At 35.8% G+C, this 19237-nt stretch overlaps 1 protein-coding gene across 2 annotated transcripts in view; it reads right to left on the bottom strand.

The window, feature by feature from the left end:
• The window catches only part of CEMIP2 (cell migration inducing hyaluronidase 2), a 146916-nt gene that overhangs the window by 115021 nt on the left and 12658 nt on the right, over window positions 1–19237 (bottom strand). For both annotated transcript variants that reach the window (XR_007947726.1, XM_051962093.1), the window contains exon 2: window positions 7274–7616. Coding sequence is in view for 1 of the 2 variants with exons in the window: in XM_051962093.1 (XP_051818053.1) it covers window positions 7274–7604 (331 nt within the window). In the remaining variant the exon portion in view is untranslated. The remainder of the gene's footprint in view (window positions 1–7273; window positions 7617–19237) is intronic.

Raw genomic sequence — 19237 nt, forward strand, 5'->3', positions numbered from 1 at the left:
CAGGAAGTATGACTAAATATTGTCAGAATTTGTAAACTGACCAAGCAATGTTCAAGAATGTTAGAATTACCACTGAGAAAATAATTTAATTACATATAAACTAAGCAGAAAATAGATTGGCTTAGAATGTTCAACCCAGGGCAAAAAAAAAAAAAAAAAATTAAAACAAAGGGATAAGCCTGAGAATAGCAAAGTTTCTAGGCTGGATTTCAGGAAACATTTCATAACAATGAAATCTATTAGACTGTGGAATCACTTCCCTTAGGAAATGGTAAAAAGGCTCATTACTTGAGTCATTTAAAACTAGGCTAAACAAAATAGCAAGAACTATACTGACTTACAAGAAGAGTTTCCAGAGAAAGATGACTTTAACAGTCTCTTTCCATATACACTTTGTGAATTAGAATGTAAAGCACCACAAAATAAGTCTGTGATTTCACTAACACAAAATTGGTTCCTAAAAGAAAGATGGTTGTACTCTAAAGAAATAGTAAAACTAAAGAACGAAAATAAGAAAAGGTGAAGTTCCTCATTTTAGAGATAAATAAACTCAAGGGATGCCTTCCTTCTATTAAGAGATACCATCACCGCCATCTTCCCAAGTATCTAGGTTCATAACTTCAGTCAGTCCTAGTGTCTTCCTCTTCATCACCCACTCTTCACCCCATTATCCAAGCAGCTTCTAAGTCTTCTCATTCTACTTCAACATCCTCTATTTTCCAGGTTAAGTCATATCAAGTCAAGAAACATTTATGTGGATCAGGCATTAGGCTAAGTTCTAAGAACACAAGCAAAAAGGAAGACAGATCCTAACATCAAGGAGTTTATATTCTAACTTAAAAAGAAGGGTATCTTAAATATCTTAGTGTAATAAATCTTAAAACAACACTAAGACTTTGGGCCCATTGTACTTTTCTACTTCAAGTCCAGGTGATATGAGCTATGATGTGGGGTTTTTCACTAGATGATGGTAGGCACCAAAAATTGGGGTTCGGTAATGTGAAGAGTTTGCGATGGCCATTCTCTTTGGCAAAAGGTTGATTTATTTGGGGAATACTTTACACATAAAATGAAGGGATATAATAGACACTGAGAATGGTAAATATGAAATAGAATGGGAGCACATGAGAAAGACAAGTTCCTCAATGGAACTCTTTCTATTTTAAATGTGGCTTTTTGAAAGAAGAAGGAAAGTAGTCATCAATGACAGAGTTCAATTTAGTTTCTTCTCTTCCAGAATGCTGAAGAATCATTATTGTTTTCCTGGAAATACTGTATATAATGGGTCTTCCAAGAGTAAAACAGTCTCAGGAAGGATGATTAAATATTGTCAGGCTAAATCCTGAAAGGGCCTTAGCACCCTGAAAGATTTAGTTAGCTATAAGAAGGAGGATTTAGGGGAGATCCTATGTGGTATGGCAGGAGGAATGGGTAAGGATAAAGAGATCACGAGGCCGAGTATCATGGTGGGCTGACCCAAAGGAAGGTAGCAGCTAGCAGATAGCCCACAAATAACTTTAATAGGGAAATTTTAACCTCATGGGACATGAGTGAGATTCCTGAAAGAACATGGCAATATGAGACTGTTTGAGACTTCTATAGAGGGTGGATTCTCAAGAGTTGACATAACTCGGATTTCAGAGTGGACCACCTCCCCAATGGGTGGGACCATGGAGCTAAACTGATTTCTATCAGAACCTTCTGCCTGCTTGCCTCAGGATCAATTATTTAGTTTCTCTTAGTCCAAAACAATATTCAGGGTCTTATCACAGGCATCTTTCAATCACCTAACATTATATTATTGTAAAAGATATGGAAAAAAATTACTTCAGAGATGACAGTGTTGGGTGGCCACCTCTCGGGGTCCCCCTTTTCTGTCCCATTCTCTGTCCGATAGCTCCTCAGTCACTTTTCTCCTCAGGAGAACATGGGGAACCATTCACTTTTTTTGACTTGACCTACCTGGAAAAAGCCAAACAAATTTGGAATGTGAGGCCTTGAGAGTGAACTTTGTATATTTTAGTCATTTTTTTATATTTTACCTTTCATCTATTTATGGATTTATAAACTTTATTCATAAAAATGTTTATTTTTAAAAATATGAAATTTGCCTTTTGGAAATTTTTAGCAGAAACAGAGTTGCTACACCCATGTACACCATTAAACAGATTTCATTTAAAAAAAAGAAAGCAGAAAAAAAAAAGTTATGGAAAAGTATTAAGCATGACCTCTGCCATCACAGGGTCTACAAACTCTCTGGGATAAAGAACTTTCTAAATGAAGTAACTAGAAATCATTTTCAATTCTAAATTGTTTGGTACTGACTATGTCCCAGGAATCTAGGGAAGGAAGAAAAACTGATGAAGTCAGGGATAGCAATATCTAGCTCAAAATAACAATTTTGTGAATTGTCAAATTTGTCAAAATGACAAATTCACAGTTGTCATTGTTTTTGCCAAAAGGAAGGTTTATTTAGGAGAAGAAGTTAAATAAGAAAAAAATAAGTAGGAAAATAGGTACAAAGGATGGCAAATATGTAGTAAGAGTTGGGAAAGTATATAGTTAGATGAACCAGACTAACCAGGTTAAAGAAAGAAGAAAGGCATCATTAAAGGGAAGGCACTCCGAGGGAGTGATAGTACCCTATAGTGGGCTTAGTCCTGAAAAGAACTTAGCAAAGTTCTTCACCATAAGTAGATTCTTTATAGGAAAAATATAGTCTAAGAGACAAGTGTGGGTGAGCTCAAAGTTGGGGGAATTAGGGACCCAGATTGAATGAATTAAGGATCCAGATCCCATATACTAATCAATATTTCAAAGGTTGTTTAGATACACAAAAGAGTTCCATTCTCACAGTCATAAAATTGATTATAACTGATAATAGCCAGATGGGCTTCTTCCTGACAGAGGAAGATAGTTCACATCAAAACTGTATGGAGATGAAAAACTGCAAAAGGTTTTCTAGAAAAGACTGGACTAGACTGGGCTGCAAAAAGAAAAAAGAATGTTACAGGCCTGGGAAATAGTTATAAGCATCAGTACAAAGATGGGAATGAGTCTGGAATGTAAAAATAACTAGTCTGATTAGAGTGAAAGATGCTTGTTTATAAAAACAAGAAAGTTAAATTACATAGTTTATATGGTTCCTTCCAACATTTATGTAAGTGAAATTAGGTCAGATAACTTAAAGATAGGAAAGGATAATGGATCTCCATGGAAAATAGGAAGAATTTAGACTTGAACCAATTGACAAGTAGGAATTGCTGAGCAAGGACATAATATTGTGACAACAGTATTACAGGAAAATTAAGACTTGCAGCACTATACAAGTCAATTTGGACAGGAAAGAGCCAAGAGAGTGGAAATCCTGTTAGAAATTGTTCAAATAATGGGCTGGGACAATGACAGTGGGAATAGAGAAATAAATCTCTGACAAACAATAAGAATTATAAAAAATGAAAGGACGAGGCAAGAAATCTCAGTCTAACTGAAAAGAAAAATGGAAAAGAGATGATTTATTTGAGAAGAGGTAAAGAAAAATCAGGTTAGGAAATCTGGCTAAAAAAAGGATATTTCTTCTAAAACACCAGTTGTTCTCCCTGTGCAGTGGGAGAACTGTTCGGTTCTGCAAATATGTATTGTATCTAGGATATACTGCTACATATTTAACATATATAGGACTGCTTGCCATCTTGGAGGGGAGGAGGAGGGAGGGAGGGGAAAAAACGAAACATAAGTGATTGCAAGGGATAATGCTGTGTAAAAATTATCCTGGCATGGATTCTGTCAATACAAAGTTATTATTAAATAAAAAAATAAAAAAAAATAAAAATAAAAAAAGTAAAATAAAATAAAACACCAGTTGTTTGGGGTTTGTTTTGTTTTTTGTAATCTCTATACATAGTTCTGTACTTGTGAGATAAGGAGAAGCAGCAAAACCTCAAATTTAAGTAGAAAAATAGGAACATGTGATCCTTGACCTTTGGTATGCACATCCAGTGACAACACTGATACCATATTTAGCAAATAGGTGCAATACAAAATTTTTCTCCGATATAGACAAAAATCTGACTCCTCATTACAACTTGCATTATGTGCGTGAATTCAACATTCTTTTGTGTTTCTAAGCACCAAGCCTGCCTGAAGCTTATTTCTTTTCTTTCAATGTATATTTATATTTCACCAAACTTTCATGTCACTCTCCTCATATAAATTTCATGATTACTGAAACATTTCCTGCTTTATCATTATCATTATAATTTTTTTTAATTCCCTAGACTTTCTTCCCATTTAAGAAACACAAACAATCTCTGAAGCTTTAACCTAAGTGCTAAGATGTCATTGTCCTTTCTTCTCCTCATTCCATAAAACACTTGCCTTCAAACAGTAGCAATGAGCATAGTATGTGGTACATGAATGAAAAAAAAATTCTTATAACTTAGTATGTGACAAGTGCTCCATGCCAAGTATCATGTGGTTGAAAGAATGACTGGTTCTCTCATTATCTTATAATAGACACAAATATATAAATGGCAATAAGCTTTATAATCATTTAGGAAAAAGAAAGAAACAACTTACGTGAGGTGTGTGGGAGCCTTATGATTCTAGTCAAAATAAAAACTTAAATAGTATGTCCCACTATTTTATAAGCATTCCTAGGAAGACATATCTCATTCACAAAAAAATCAGTTGTTCTCTAACAAAATGTTCTTAAAGAGTAAACAGGTATGACTCAGAGAATTTACTGGGAAAAAAAAATTAGCCAGACAAGTACAACCTGTATATCAACCCACTGTATACCGTTGGTGGCTAGGTATGAAATTTTTTTTTTGAACTTTATCTATGATTCATTGGCACATCCCGTGAGGAAACTCCCTCTGTCAATGAAGATACTCTTCTGCAACTTATGGTCTTAAAGATGTCTCAGAGACAGCAGTTGGCAGAAGTTGAATCTAAACACGTCTCTAAACCTATCTCTCTCTCTTCACTACACATGCTGCCTTTCAGGTGAATAATACAAATGTTGCTATATTCTAGATTTTTAACTACCCTGTAGACTGCAAATATTACAGTCATTTGCTAAAAGGAGCATTTCTAGAATCTTGGCATCTACAGGGAGTCCCTGATCTATTTTGACTTCATGCAACAATTTCTCTTTGTGCTTTTTTTCTTTTTGATATGGTGAGCTATGAGACAGGAAAAACACAATATAATCCTTAGTCTTGAGAAACCCTACCTCCAGTTTTTAACGACTATGGCAAGATGATGGAAAGGGGGAGAAAGGAGAATGTGCTTCCAAGAGGCCCACAATTAAAAAAAAAAAAAATCCAGACATTAACTCAATTATTGTTATTCATTGTGAGATTTTCACCCAAACAATGTTGAATTGCTACACTTGAGGAATTAAACGACATCTGCATTCATCTTACTATAATGAAAGAAGAGGACAAAGAAATCGAACTTAAATGGCATGATGGTTCACAAGTTCTCAGAAAAGAGAATAAAGGAATTGGCATAGCTTGGTTTTACTGTGTGCCCAAAAATAACAAGAAACTATTTCCTGAGATACTTGGTCACCTCTCCTTGAATCATTATCATCAGAAGAATGGACAAACAACTATAAAGATCAAAGTCTAATGTTTATTGCAGAATAGAAAAGAAAGATAAGAGATATTTTCTAAACTCAGCAAGCTCCTCCAAATAAATTAAAATCTACTTTGATGCTCAACAACTTCAATGTTACCATGGACATGGAAAAGGATAACAACAGCAAAAAATACTGGAAAATAAGGCTGACAAATAATAAACAAAAAACATACTGTTGTGCCACAGTTCCCTTTTAATGTCCTAATTTAGTTTCCCCATTGTCCTATTTACTCTGCCTCAGGTTATAAAATCTTTCCCTCTTAATGTTTGATGAGACTTTATCTTAGATATCTATATATATCTAGGTTTTATATCTTTATGCTACAATCATTCCTTCTTAATGTTTGACAGGATAAAGGTCTCTCCATTTTAGACATCATTAGAATATCAGTAACCTCTCCAGTACCTCCCTCCATTGTGTCATCCTAGGTGCCTCCCCCCATTAGGTTATCCCCATCTAGGTACCTCCCCCATTATGTCACTGTTCTTGTTATCCTATAAAAATATTGCTGTCCCGATACTCAGTGCTGGATTCTTTGAGATGATAGTCTCGTTCAGCCCTGGGACCAACCATGGATCCATTTGGTCCCAGTATATCTCTCTATTTAATAAATTATTAAATTGTTCTCTAATCTCTGTCTTGCTCAGTTTCTCTGGCATTACAATACCAAACTTCTCTATTACTAAGAAGCCACATTGCTATAATGTAATGAATATGCTTCTCAAAAGAGTTGGAAAGCATTGAACATGTCATACATCAAATATGTATTTCCTCCAAAAAAACTAAAATAAAATAGGCTCTATCTTTACCAGATAGGAAAAGTCTACTTAACAATACAGTAACCATTACAAAACCAACTATGTGTAGTCTATTTATATTATGCAAAAGTCACAGTCAACCACACAATAGATGACAAGACAACTGTATGCATTTACAGTAGTTCCAATCTAACTTACTTAAATAAGCTCTTATCTTTGAAAAATAGAAAATATAAAAATAAAGACATTAATTCTGATTACCATCATGTCTTAGAGAAGCTTAATCAATATATTATGTAGTTACCACATTAAGGAATTTAAAAGAATCTAGAAACTGTCTCAGCTGAGATACAATCTGCTTATCAAACTGCCATTGCAGCAAAGCACAACACTGGTTTGGAATACAAGTACATTTGGCAAATATTACAGAGAAAGAGGATGGGAAATTATGAAGGTTTCAACTCACAAAGTGAGAGGCAGAAAACACAAAATACTTGCAGAAGACATAGCATGATACTAAACCATATCACTCTAAGAGCATTTATTTATAGATGATGCTGCAAGGGCAACAAATAAACATAAAATAGAACAGATGTTCAATAATGTCTATGGAAATCTACATGGAAACAGTTGTCTTGGATGAAATAGTTAGATCTAGTCCAAGCAAATATTCAGTCAAAAACCAAGACTGAAGCCAACTTTTCATCTATAATTTATGCATCCAACCTAAATCCAAATGAATCAGCAAAGGACTATAAGCAATACATGCTATTATCTTCATTTTTTCCTCCCCAAGGCAGTGAAGGAAGGAGAAAAAGATAGACAGGCAGATGGACAGAGAGACAGAGAAAGAAAGAGACAATCTTACCATCTGGAGCATATTTTGAGGATATTCCTAAAATGACTGCAAGTGCAGCAAAAAATGTAAAGCTGGAAATGGCAAAACAAATGAATGTATTTTTGTGTCTCCTCTGCTTTTGGTCTTCTCTCTGTGAGTGCTGCTCCTCAGCAGAGAATGCAAAGGTTGCCTGGGCTTCTTGTCTGACAGAGGTAAATTTGGCTGAAGCTTGGCTCTTTGGTGGGGGTGGAGGGCGCAATGGAACAACCCTTCCTGGAACATAACCTGAAGATCGATGGCTATTCCCATTCTGAGGCTGAAGGAAAGCAGGGGAGTTTCCCCTGGAATCACTGGCATGCATGATACAATGTCACTGCAGAAGAAAAAAGAAAATATATAATCTAGAAAATATTTGAAATTATTAATTATGAAAAAATAAAGCTTAGCTTAGATCATTGGTATAATACTATGTTTATTAGTAACTATACATTCTTTAAAAAAGTTTAATGCTCATATGTCTTAGAATTTAAAAAACAACATAGGCAATTTATACTCGTAAAGGGTCCCATAAAAAGGTAAGGTAATTATGTACTTTGGTATCCTACATTTCAGTATTTTTTAAAATTAATAGTCTTGGCTAATGTACAGTTAAGTTTTTTTTGTTTGTTGTTTTGCAGAGGCAAATGGGGGTTAAGTGACTTGCCCAGGGGTTCCACAGTTAGGAAGTGTTAGGGGTCTGAGGACAAATTTGAACTCAGGTCCCTCCTGACTTCAGAGCTGGTGCTCTATGCACTGCACCACCTAGTTGCCTCAAGAGTTTAGTGTTTGTTAGAACATTATTATCTCTCACTCTTGTAAATTTTCTTTACAGGCAGTATCCTTCACAATGCATTATAATACCTATAATTCCCCAAAACCTAGGTCATGGCATGAGGTTGGGGTAGGGAGGGGCATTAAAAAATTATGATGACAGTAACCTAAAATAAGTACAAGTAAATTATGTAACAAGAATGTAATAAATGGCTATGTCAGTGACGTATTCATCTTTATTCTTCAGTACTTAAACCTAATTAACTTTATATTATTTGTTCCTCTGCAAAAAAATTAAAATAAACAAAACTCTTTTTCCATTTTCAGTGGACAGGTAAGAATATTTTTTGATGAAATTTTATCCATACTGTATTAGCAAAAAAAAAAAAAAAAAAAGTGAAATGCATTATACCTTGTCATGAGAAACCCTTAAGACGTCACCAATTATTTGCAAGCTATTCATCTACTTCCTTGGCTATCTATTTCTCTCTTTTAAACCTTTAGGGTTATGGCCCAGCAGGAGAGACACCTGACACCTCCTATCTGACACCTAATCACTTTTCACAACTGCCTGCCAAAACAATGGTGTCAGGGCTGCTGTTCCCATTTTGCTCTGAAGCAAGCCAATTAAATATGCCTAAATATTATTCCCAAGATTCAGCTAATCTTAAAACAAAAAGTTTTTGAAGGGGAATATAATTCCAAAAGTTTTACCTACCTATGAGAGTAGTATGAGTCAACACATTATCCCAAGAACACTTAGCTGGTCACATATTTTATGGGTCTAAACTGGAGCCTAAAATCTAATCAAAAATTTTTAAAGGGTAATCTTAATGACAACAGAAGCTCTAAAATTTAAGGTGTTTTTGCATACATAGTTGCATATGCCCAAAACTGGAAGAGTGAACATAATTCATTTGTCCAGTTGGAACAAAGGAGATTAGAGCAACAAAAGACTCTCTCTCCTCCTTTACAAACAAAGGAAAGACTAAAGATTCTTGAATGCCAGGCTCATCAGGGAGGGAGATCTCTGAAAAGAAGTACAGAACTTTTGTTTCAAAGGCAACAATAATCAGATACTTCATTATTTCAGGGTGAGAAACGTTATTACTGAACAGACTAGAGTATTCTTTTGTTGGAGATAATATGTCTCCAGATGTACAAACAATAAAGTAAAAGGCAGTGAATGAAAGAAGAAATGGAGTCACCAAGCTACCGATGAATGATTTTTGTCTTGCAACATTACCAAATAGCATCTTAATTGGAAAAATTCACTTGGGAACTGCACAAATTAAAACTATATGCTTCACTGTCTTTGCATGGCGGTTACTGCCCACAAGTCTTCAACTCTTCCAAATGTTTTCAACAAATATATGGATGCAGACCTAAATAGTTGGTATTTTAAACACTTAAAAGGGATTTGTTGTTTTTAAGTTGTTATACAGTGGAAAATGTTGCATAAAAGCATGTGGTAAAAAAAAATCAATATTCCTAAATAACAAAGCTATCACTGGAGGCCACATCTTCCTTGTGATAAAATACCAATGACAGAAAAGGCATTATCATATTTAAACAAATTTGTCTGAATCTATTAAGGTTTTAGATCTTAGATAATAAATTCAAGGATTGAGATTTGAGCCTAAAAGTTTCTGAAAGGGGGAACCTACTTGAAGTCCCATCTATTGATATTTAAATATATTAATTACCCTTCTAAATTCTGCCTACTAGAATACAGATATTTCATTCCTCACTCAGAAGTCAGAGAGGAAGACTTATATTAACTGATGAAGAGTGAAATAAGCAGAACCAGAAGAACAGTTTACAGGATAACTGAAATAATGTAAAGGAAAATAACTTAGAAAGAATACAGAATTCTGACAGAGGAAATAGTTGTGATTTTAGGAGGCTGATGATAAAGCACTCCTTTTGTTAGAAAGATGACAAACCAGAGATGCAGAATGAGATACATTTTCAGACACAGTCAATGTGTTTGCTGGGATTCAAAGGAGACCCTAAAAGGTTGGAGTTCCAAACCAATGTCCCGTGTTAGGTGTCTCAAAAGAATTTGCAGGCTCAGACGAATTTCCATGTCATGGGGCAAAATTTATTATAATTGTAACACCAACAAAAAGTAGTTTAAATTCCAAAAGAATTTAGCAAAGAACCAGGAGCAAAATGATAAATTTATAGGAAAAAGATAAAAAAATAAAGTGCTTCATACTAAAATGGGAAGCCTGAAGAAACTTTCTCTCTCAAGGAGAAAGCTACCTTGAACTTTACCTCTATACCCCACCCAAGGCAAACAGGATAACCAGTCACATTCTGTTATTCCCCATTCATAACACGCACTAGTGATTGAGTTCTCTGTAGATGTAAACAGATACCTATTCAATGCCAAAAATTCTTCATTGTTTCAATAGTCCCAAGCTCTAAGATCTGTCCATAAAACTAAGTGAGTCTCTTTCTTAGTGATATTCAGAAATAAATTTTCCTATTCTTTGCCACAGATAACTCAGTTTAGTGAATTCTTGTCACAAGAACTCACCTTGCTCTGCCTTTCTTGTTTCAAATTCCATCAATATCACTGATATTGTTTTATGTTTTATGGTTTAGAGGCAGAACTGAGGAGTGGTCTTAGAGGAGGAACTACACCCCATTACTGAATTCTATGGATCCAATTATCTCAGATTGACCATGAGTGAACTCTGTAAAAATTATGTAAAATAATCACTGAAACCATGTCCCCTTCGATCCGCAAAAGAGGAGAGATCAGGATCTCCTAGGCTCCAGAGTCTAAAAAGAAGGCACATCCTCCCAGATTGAGATTAACAGTACCATTTATGGGCAAATCAACTCCTATTGATCTTTTGGGGTGTGGCATCCTCATTCAGGAAACTATTTTCATTCAATTGGTAAATCCTGGTCTGATAATCAGTTCAAATTGCCCCCAGATTTGCCCATAAAATAGGTTTTTGCCAGCTCATTCCTTGCAAATTTCTTCATTTAAAAACATGCCCTAGAAGGGAAAGCCTTTTGGTGAAAAATAACACCTATTTTTGCCACAGATTTTCATATTAGCAACCGAATTCTTTCACTTCTGAACCTACTTTTCAGAGCAGAAGGGATCTCATTCACACACAACATCATCAAGATTGTCTCAGAAATTTTGTTATTATTGACCAACAGACTATTATCTGACAACCAGCATGGTTTGTGGAACTACAGCAATCCCAAGGCAGGTAGCTACATCCTCTCTAGGAGCTACTTTACATCATTCTCTCTTCAAGCAATTGGGACACATTCATTTTGGGCAAAAGGAAGAAAGTCTCCTCTTTTGAATCTAATTCCAGCTGATAAGAAGTGTAGAGTTGGCCCTGCCTAGAGGATTCCAGACTGAGGAGAAAAGACATGTGACTTGAATTTACCAAATTCAGAGACTGACTGGCTTTTCCATCTCACACTGCCATGCTTGATGCTACCAGGGGCACCCAGAATCTTCCCAGACAGTTGCTGAACAAACCCTGCTGAAAGCTGGGGTGGCTGATGCCAGGATCTCTCTTTGATGGAAGTTTCAAGTGCCAAGACTCAGGGAATGCTGACCATGGGGACTAACCCCCATTCCATCCCCAATCCCCCAAGCTGAGTTAGGGAGGTGCTTGGACAAGGAATGTGAGTTTCCCATTGCGATTGCTGCTTCACGCATTCTTACAAGTAGGGCAGATTTTGAGTTTCCCTACGGTTCTTCATCATTCTCTTTTCTCAATCTGATCTGAGATGAGTGTGACTAACAAAGGGACATGAGCTATATCGATGTTGCTAGCAATTCCCATAACTGAGCTACACTCAAAACATTGAGGAGTGATCCAGGATTGTGGAGAGGATGCCTTAATACCTTCTGGGATTTTTTTCCTTTTCAGCATCTACCTTAGTTTTTATGTAAAGTGAACCATAATTTCTTTTCCCAATGGAGCAAATCACTCTGTACAAGATAGGAGTCAAGGAAAAATTAGCCAAAAAATGCTATTTCCTAGAGGTTTTTTTTTTCCCCTACTTTCTGCTTTCAGAATGGGATAAATTCCTGGAATTATCCCCAATGTCTCAGGAATATTTTTTCTTGCCAAACTTTAATCATTGTTCTCAAAAGCTTGAGAATCTGCTATGGTGTTATTTTAGTGGTTCTATAATTTTAATTTTTTAAAATATAGCTTTTTATTTACAAGATATATGCATGGGTAATTTTTCAGCATTGACAATTGCAAAACCTTTTGTTCTAACTTTTCCCCTCCTTCCCCCTATCTATCTTCCCCCTATCACCCAGATGGCAGGTTGACCAACCAATACATGTTAAATATGTTAATGTATAAGTTAAATACAATATATGTATACATGTCCAAACCTGTACAAAAAAAGAATCGGACTTTGAAATAACGTACAATTAGCCTGTGAAGGAAATCAAAAATGCAGGTGGACAAAAATAGAGGGATTGGGAATTCTATGTAGTGGTTCATAGTCATCAACCAGAGTTCTTTTGCTGGGTGTAGCTGGTTCAATTCATTACTGCTCTATTGGAACTGATTTGGTTCATCTCATTGTTGAAGAAGGCCACATCCATCAGAATTGATCATTATATAGTATTGTTGCTGAAGTATATAATGATCTCCTGGTCCTGCTCATTTCACTCAGCATCAGTTCATGTAAGTCTCTCCAGGCCTATCTGAGATCATCGTGCTGGTCAATTCTTATAGAACAATAATATTCCATCATATTCATCATATGCCACAATTTATTCAGCCATTATCCAATTGAAGGGCATCCACTCAGTTTCCAGCTTCTGGCCACTACAAAGAGGGCTGCCACAAACATTCTTGAATATATAAGTCCCTTTCCCTTCTTTAAAATCTCTTTGGGCTATAAGGCCAGTAGTAACACTGCTGGATCAAAGGGTATGCAAAGTTTGATAATTTTTTGAGTATAGTTCCAAATTGCTCTCCAGAATGGCTGGATGTATTCATAATTCCACCAACAATGTATCAGTGTCCCTGTTTTCCCACACCCCCTCCAAAATTCCTCATATAATTTTAATTAACTATTTCTATAGCCCTCAACTTGGCCAGAACTGCAGTCCAAAGGAAAAGTCAGCTTTTCCCTTTTTAAGGTAGGATAAGAAATCTTTCCCAAAGTTCTAACTACAACATGGAAGTTTTTTCTTGCTGGCTACATTTTAAATCTTTCCCAGTAACAAAATCTAGCTCACATATCCCATACCAAAATAAAGTCAAAATGGGTACATGATTTGGGCATAAAGGGTGATACTATAAGCAAATTAGGAGAGCAAAGGATAATTTACATATTAGATCTTTGGAGAAGGAAGGAATTTATGACCAAAGAACTAGAGAACATTATGAAATCCAAAATGGACAATTTTGATTACATTAAATAGAAAAGATTTTGCACAAACAAGATTAAAAGGGAAGTACAAAGCTGGGGGGAAATTTTTATAACCAGTTTTTCTGATAAAGGTCTCATTTCTAAACTACATAAAGAATTGTCAAATTTATAAGAATACAAGTCATTCCCCAACTGATAAGTGATCAAAGGATATGCACAGACAATTTTCAGATGATGAAATTAAAGCCATTTCTAGTCATATGAAAAAAATGCTCTAAATCATTAATGATTGGAGAAATGCAAATTAAAACTCTGAGGTACCACCTTACATCTCAAACTGGCAAAGATAACAGGAAAAGACAATGATAAATGTTGGAGAATAAGAAAACAGGTTCACTAATGCAATTGTTAGTGGTAAAATGGATCTAACCATTTTGGAGAGCAATTTGGAATTATGTCCGCAGGGCTATAAAAATGTGCATACCCTTTGACCCAGCAGTGCCACTATGAGTCTGAATTTCAAGGAAATCATAAAGGATGGAAAAGGACTTATATCTGCAAAAATGTTTTTAACAGCTCTTTTTGTAGAAGCAAAGAATTGGAAAATGAGTAGATTAGTATTTGTGGTATATGAAGGTAACACAATATTGTTGTTCTAGGAAAAATAATAAACAAGCTAATTTTAGAAAGCCTGGAAAGATTTGCATGAACTAATGCTGAGTGAAACAAGCAGAAACTATATACACTGCATAGAGTAACAACAAGATTGGAAGATGATCAACTATGAAAGACTTGGTTATTCTCAGTGCTTCAGTGATCCAAGGCAATCCCAATAAACGTTGGATAGAAAATCTGTCTGCAATCCAAAAAAAGAACTAGGGAAATTGAATAACTCAACACATGCTCTGTTCACTTCCGTTTTCTGTTTATTTTTCTCTCTTGTGGCTTTTCCCCTCTTATTTTTTCTCTCCCAACATGATCCATAAAGAAATGTATATTTAAAAAGTTATATATGCATAACCATATGTGGGACGAACTGAGTGAAGACCCTCTAGTGGGAATATGGTAACTATACCCTAATTATTTCTTGATACTTTTGTAATAAGTTGAGTTATAGCTAAAAAGCTACAGGTGTTCGATTATCTTGAATGAACAATCCTTTCCAGTTTCCCACCAACTCAATTAGCATTTAAGTACTTTTTTAAAGGTAATTTATTCTTTTGCTTCTGAGATAAGATTTCAGTGTTTAAAGTGTAAGTCTGGACTCCCCCAAACAATGGGAGAAAAGGTCAAAGGTAAGGGGAGTTTCTGTCTTATTTAATCTTGTGTTTTACAGTTTATTTTTTGCACTCCTTTACTGATAAATATCTTGTCAAATGGGAGATGCCCTTTCTCACAAAACCATAATAAACCCATTTTTGCTTTTTCTTACTCTGAGAGTCTCTGATAGTTTTTTTGTTTGCTACTGTCCCACACGAAAAGAAAAAAAACAATTTTTTTAAAAATCTAGCTCACAGAACAAACATAACAGACATTCTGCAAAGACACACAGACAAAAAGGATATAAAAGAACTGTCCCATTTTTGCCAAAAGCAAAAATTTCTACTCCTATAGTGCCTCACCTCCTCCAGCATCCCAGAGAGGGTAAAAAGTTCCCTAGTCAGGAGGGAGCCATGCCAAGAATTGCAAGAATTCTCAAAACAAAGTATCCCCAAACAAGGAAAGTTTACTGAGCATGGAACTTCTGACAAAGGACAAGTCTTCCTAGGTGCTTGATGTGTCCCAGCTGAACAAGATGAGGTGAGATCTTTCAATACAGTTGTGAAAATTGAGTAAGGCTTCATGTACTTCAAAGTTTGAGTAGGCCTGAAGGACTCTGAAGACTGGGTCAAGGGCATGCTAAGTCCCCTTCCTGCTATCCTCCTATGACATCAGTCTCTCCCTCTTTCAGTAACATATGGGGGACTATATTTCTTTGGTAGTTCCCACGTGTAGAATTTAAGATCCTCAGCCAATGGGGATGAGGGTCAGTGGTGGGAGGGGGTATTTGCATTAGGAATTAAGTGTTAAATTCCCTTTATATAAATATAAATCCTCCCATTTCCCGGAAGGTGTTTCCTCCCTCCCATTGTCTGCTCAACGGGTGGACATGCTTCTCCTGAGAATGTATAATCAACTTTGTTTTGCTTCTAGAAATCTCTCCAGCTTTTTTATTAAATGGTGACCCCTCACCATTTCTGAACCACACACAGCTATAGGATAGAAGCAGAAAAGAATGGGGGGCTTATCTTGACAAAGGCTTTAAAAAATGTTTAAAAAATATTGATAAAATATTAAGAGGTACCCAAGTGGCACAGTGGATAGAGTGCTGAGTCAGAAAGTCAGACTCATCTTCCTGAGTTAAAATCTGTCCTCAGATACTTAATAGTTGTGTGACCTTGCCATGTCACTTAACCCTATTTGTTTCAGTTTCCTCATCTGTAAAATGAGTTGAAGAAGAAAATGGCAAACCATTCCTGTACCCCCAACCCCGCCGACCCCCAAAATGGGGTTACAAGGAGTCCAGCAGTACTGAAATGATGGAATAATAAAAATACTGGGAAATAAAAAGTACAAAAAGATCAACGGGAAACACAAAAAATCAAGTTCTCTAAAACAAAACGAAATAAACTAAATGTAACAGAAGACCGCAGATTGATTTACAATCTTTTTTTGTTGTTGTAATTGTTCTTGGCATACTGAAGTGTTTGCTAAAGATAATTAAGTCATAACAGGGATAAGGACAGAGAGTGTACCTGTGATTTCACTGCACTGAGAATCTAAGGTGAGAAAATTTCCTTTTATCAATGCAGATCTATACTTTTAAAATCTTTTTTTTTAACATTTTTTAAAATTGTAGCTTTTTATACACAAAATATGCATGGGTAATTTTTCAATATTGACCCTTGCAAAAACTTTTGTTTCATCTTTTCTCCTCCTTCCCTCCACCCCTTCCCCTAGATGGCAGGTAGTCCCATACATGTTAAAGATATTCAAGTATATGTTAACTATAATATATGTATACATATTTATGCTTTTATCTTACTGCACAAGAAAAATCGGATTTATAAAGAAGGTAAAAATAACCTGAGAAGAAAAAACAAAAATAACAGAAAGAATGGAAATGCTATGTTGTGGTCCATATTCATTTCCCAGTGTTCTTTCTCTGGTTGTAGCTGGTTCTGTTCATTACTGATCAATTGGAACTGATTTGGATCCTCTCATTGTTGAAGAGGGCCACTTCCATCAGAATTGCAGATGTATACTTTCTCTGCAACTTATAAGTATTTTAGTATTGATTGACAGGTAGAATTTGAACCTAGTTCTTAAGTTGCCTGGTCAGTTCTGTAACCAGTATACCATGCTGCCTAAGTCCACCACAAGAAATTAATTTTAAAAAGATTCACAAATACTTAGTATATTTATTATGTTATAAGACAGGTCTGACTATATCACACTCCTCAACCACATCCCATTCAATAAACTCCCAGTTGTTCCTTATCATTTGCCTACAGGTACAAAATAAAATACACCATGTGGCATTTAAAATTCTTTGCAATGTGACCCCTTCCTACCTATTCCACCTTCTCACATCTTACTTTCCACCTGATTCCTTTGCAGACGAACTGCAAAGTACATAAAGATATATTACACAATTCAGTAAAATTGGCCCCTTGCAGTTCCTCACACAAGACACTTCATCACCAGATGCCAGTTATTTTCACCATTCCTGGTGAACTCTCCCCCTCCTCATCTCTGCCTCTTGGCTTGCTTTAAATCCCATCTAAAATCTTATCTTCTACAAGAAGCTTTGTCCAATCTCCTTTAAAGATAGTGTTCTCTACTGATTATACCCAATTTTTCCTTTTTTTATAAGCTTCTTGAAAGCAAAGACTTTCTTGCATTGGTCTTCTCATTTGGGGGAGAGAAGAAAGGGGGTTAGTTGTACCATGAAGAAGTGACTGGGATAATTCTGCTTCCAGTTCATATCACAACTCTTTATTCTTTCCCCCTAAACTCCAATGCACCCCCCCCCCATATACAGTCAGTGTCTCTCCCTTCCTCCCCCGACTCTCTCTATCTTCCTTACCTTCCCTATTACTGAAGAGAGCATCAGTATTCTTCTAATCTCCCAGGCTCTCAATTTAAGAATCATCCTGAATTCCTCCCTCTCTCTCATCACCACCCCAAATTCAAGCCATTGTCAAGGCCTGCCCATTTCTTCTTTGTACAGTTTCTTGAATACACCTCCTTCTTTACTCTGACACTGCCATCACTTCATCACCTCATTACAAGACTACATGATAGTCTGTTGGCAAGTCTACCTACCTCAAGTCTCTCCCCACTCCAATCCATTCTCCATTCTGACAATAAAGTGATTTTACTAACAGGAAGGTTCATTATGTCACTGCCTCCTCAACAAATTTCAGTGGCTTCTTATTGCCTTTAGGACCAAATACAAAATGCTGTTTGTATTCAATAACTGTCATAATTCAGTTCCTTCTTACTTTTCCAGTCTTCCTATACCTTATTCTCTACTTCATACCCTTCCATCCAGGGACACTGGCCTTCTGGCTGTTTCACAAACAAGGCATTCCATCTCCCAGCTCTGAAAATTTTCTCTGGCTGTCCTCCGTACAAGAAATGCTCTCCCTTACAACAAAGTAAGAGGAGAGGAAGAGTTCAGCAAAACTTATGAAAAGAAAGGAGAAACTTCCTTCAGTGATCTCAAACTGCTCACTATCACTAAAGTCCAGCTCTTTAGTACTTATATTATACTAATGTTGCCATATGATTGAAAATCACAAAAAAACAGCCCAGAAGAATCAAAAATACATGTAACAGATAACCTTGAAAAGATGTATAATGGGCAAAGCTGCATGCTATGCCTATGGGATGGTGGCTTTCTTGAAAGAACTGGCATGATAATAGCTGATGTTTATAAAGTCCTTGAAAATGTTCAAAGAGCTTTACATCTCTTATCCTCCCAACTATTCGGGGATTTAGGCACTATATATTTTATAAACAAGAAAACAAAGGACGAAAGAATATAAACAACTTGTCTAGGATTACACAGTGTCTGAGACAGGATGCAAAGATGGATTTTCTTGCCTCCCAAGTCCAGCACTCTATTCAATATCGAATATTGTGGAAACATATAACCAAAAAAGGAAGCTTGCTGATTTGCAGTGAAAATTGAAAGAAAACAGACTGAGAGTTCAAAGGTCATATTGAGAATTTCAAAATATTAATAAAAATGAAAGAGGTCTCAAAGCCACAGGTAGCACTTCCACAGGTGATTCACAGAAAGAGTCAGGTTCAAGAATAATACTGGTTAAAAATATGTGAATACGTTATTATTTATATATATTTGTGTCTAAATGCAGCCATCTCCAGGACAGGGAGAGAGGGGGGAAAAAAAAATAAAATTATATGACAATTTTACTACATATTTTCTAGGACAGGGAGAGAGGGGGAAAAAATAAAATTATATGACAATTTTATTACATATTTAAAAGGAATAGCCGGTTATACATAATAGACTAGCAGTTTGATGAACAATCATTTTTTTTTTCTGTTCTACTGTATTAGAGAAATGCTTGTTTTATTTCTTAAGTTCAGAATAAATTTTTTAATAAAATGGGGATGAAGAATATGAGTGGCTTGTGATCTAAATTGATGGAGGAAATACCCACACATGTATCAAAGAAATTATTTAAGACAATAACATCCCAACTAAATTCTCCTAGGTTCTTT

The sequence above is a fragment of the Antechinus flavipes genome, chromosome 1 (assembly GCF_016432865.1).
Source record: "Antechinus flavipes isolate AdamAnt ecotype Samford, QLD, Australia chromosome 1, AdamAnt_v2, whole genome shotgun sequence".
In the NCBI taxonomy this organism is placed as follows: Eukaryota; Metazoa; Chordata; class Mammalia; order Dasyuromorphia; family Dasyuridae; genus Antechinus; species Antechinus flavipes.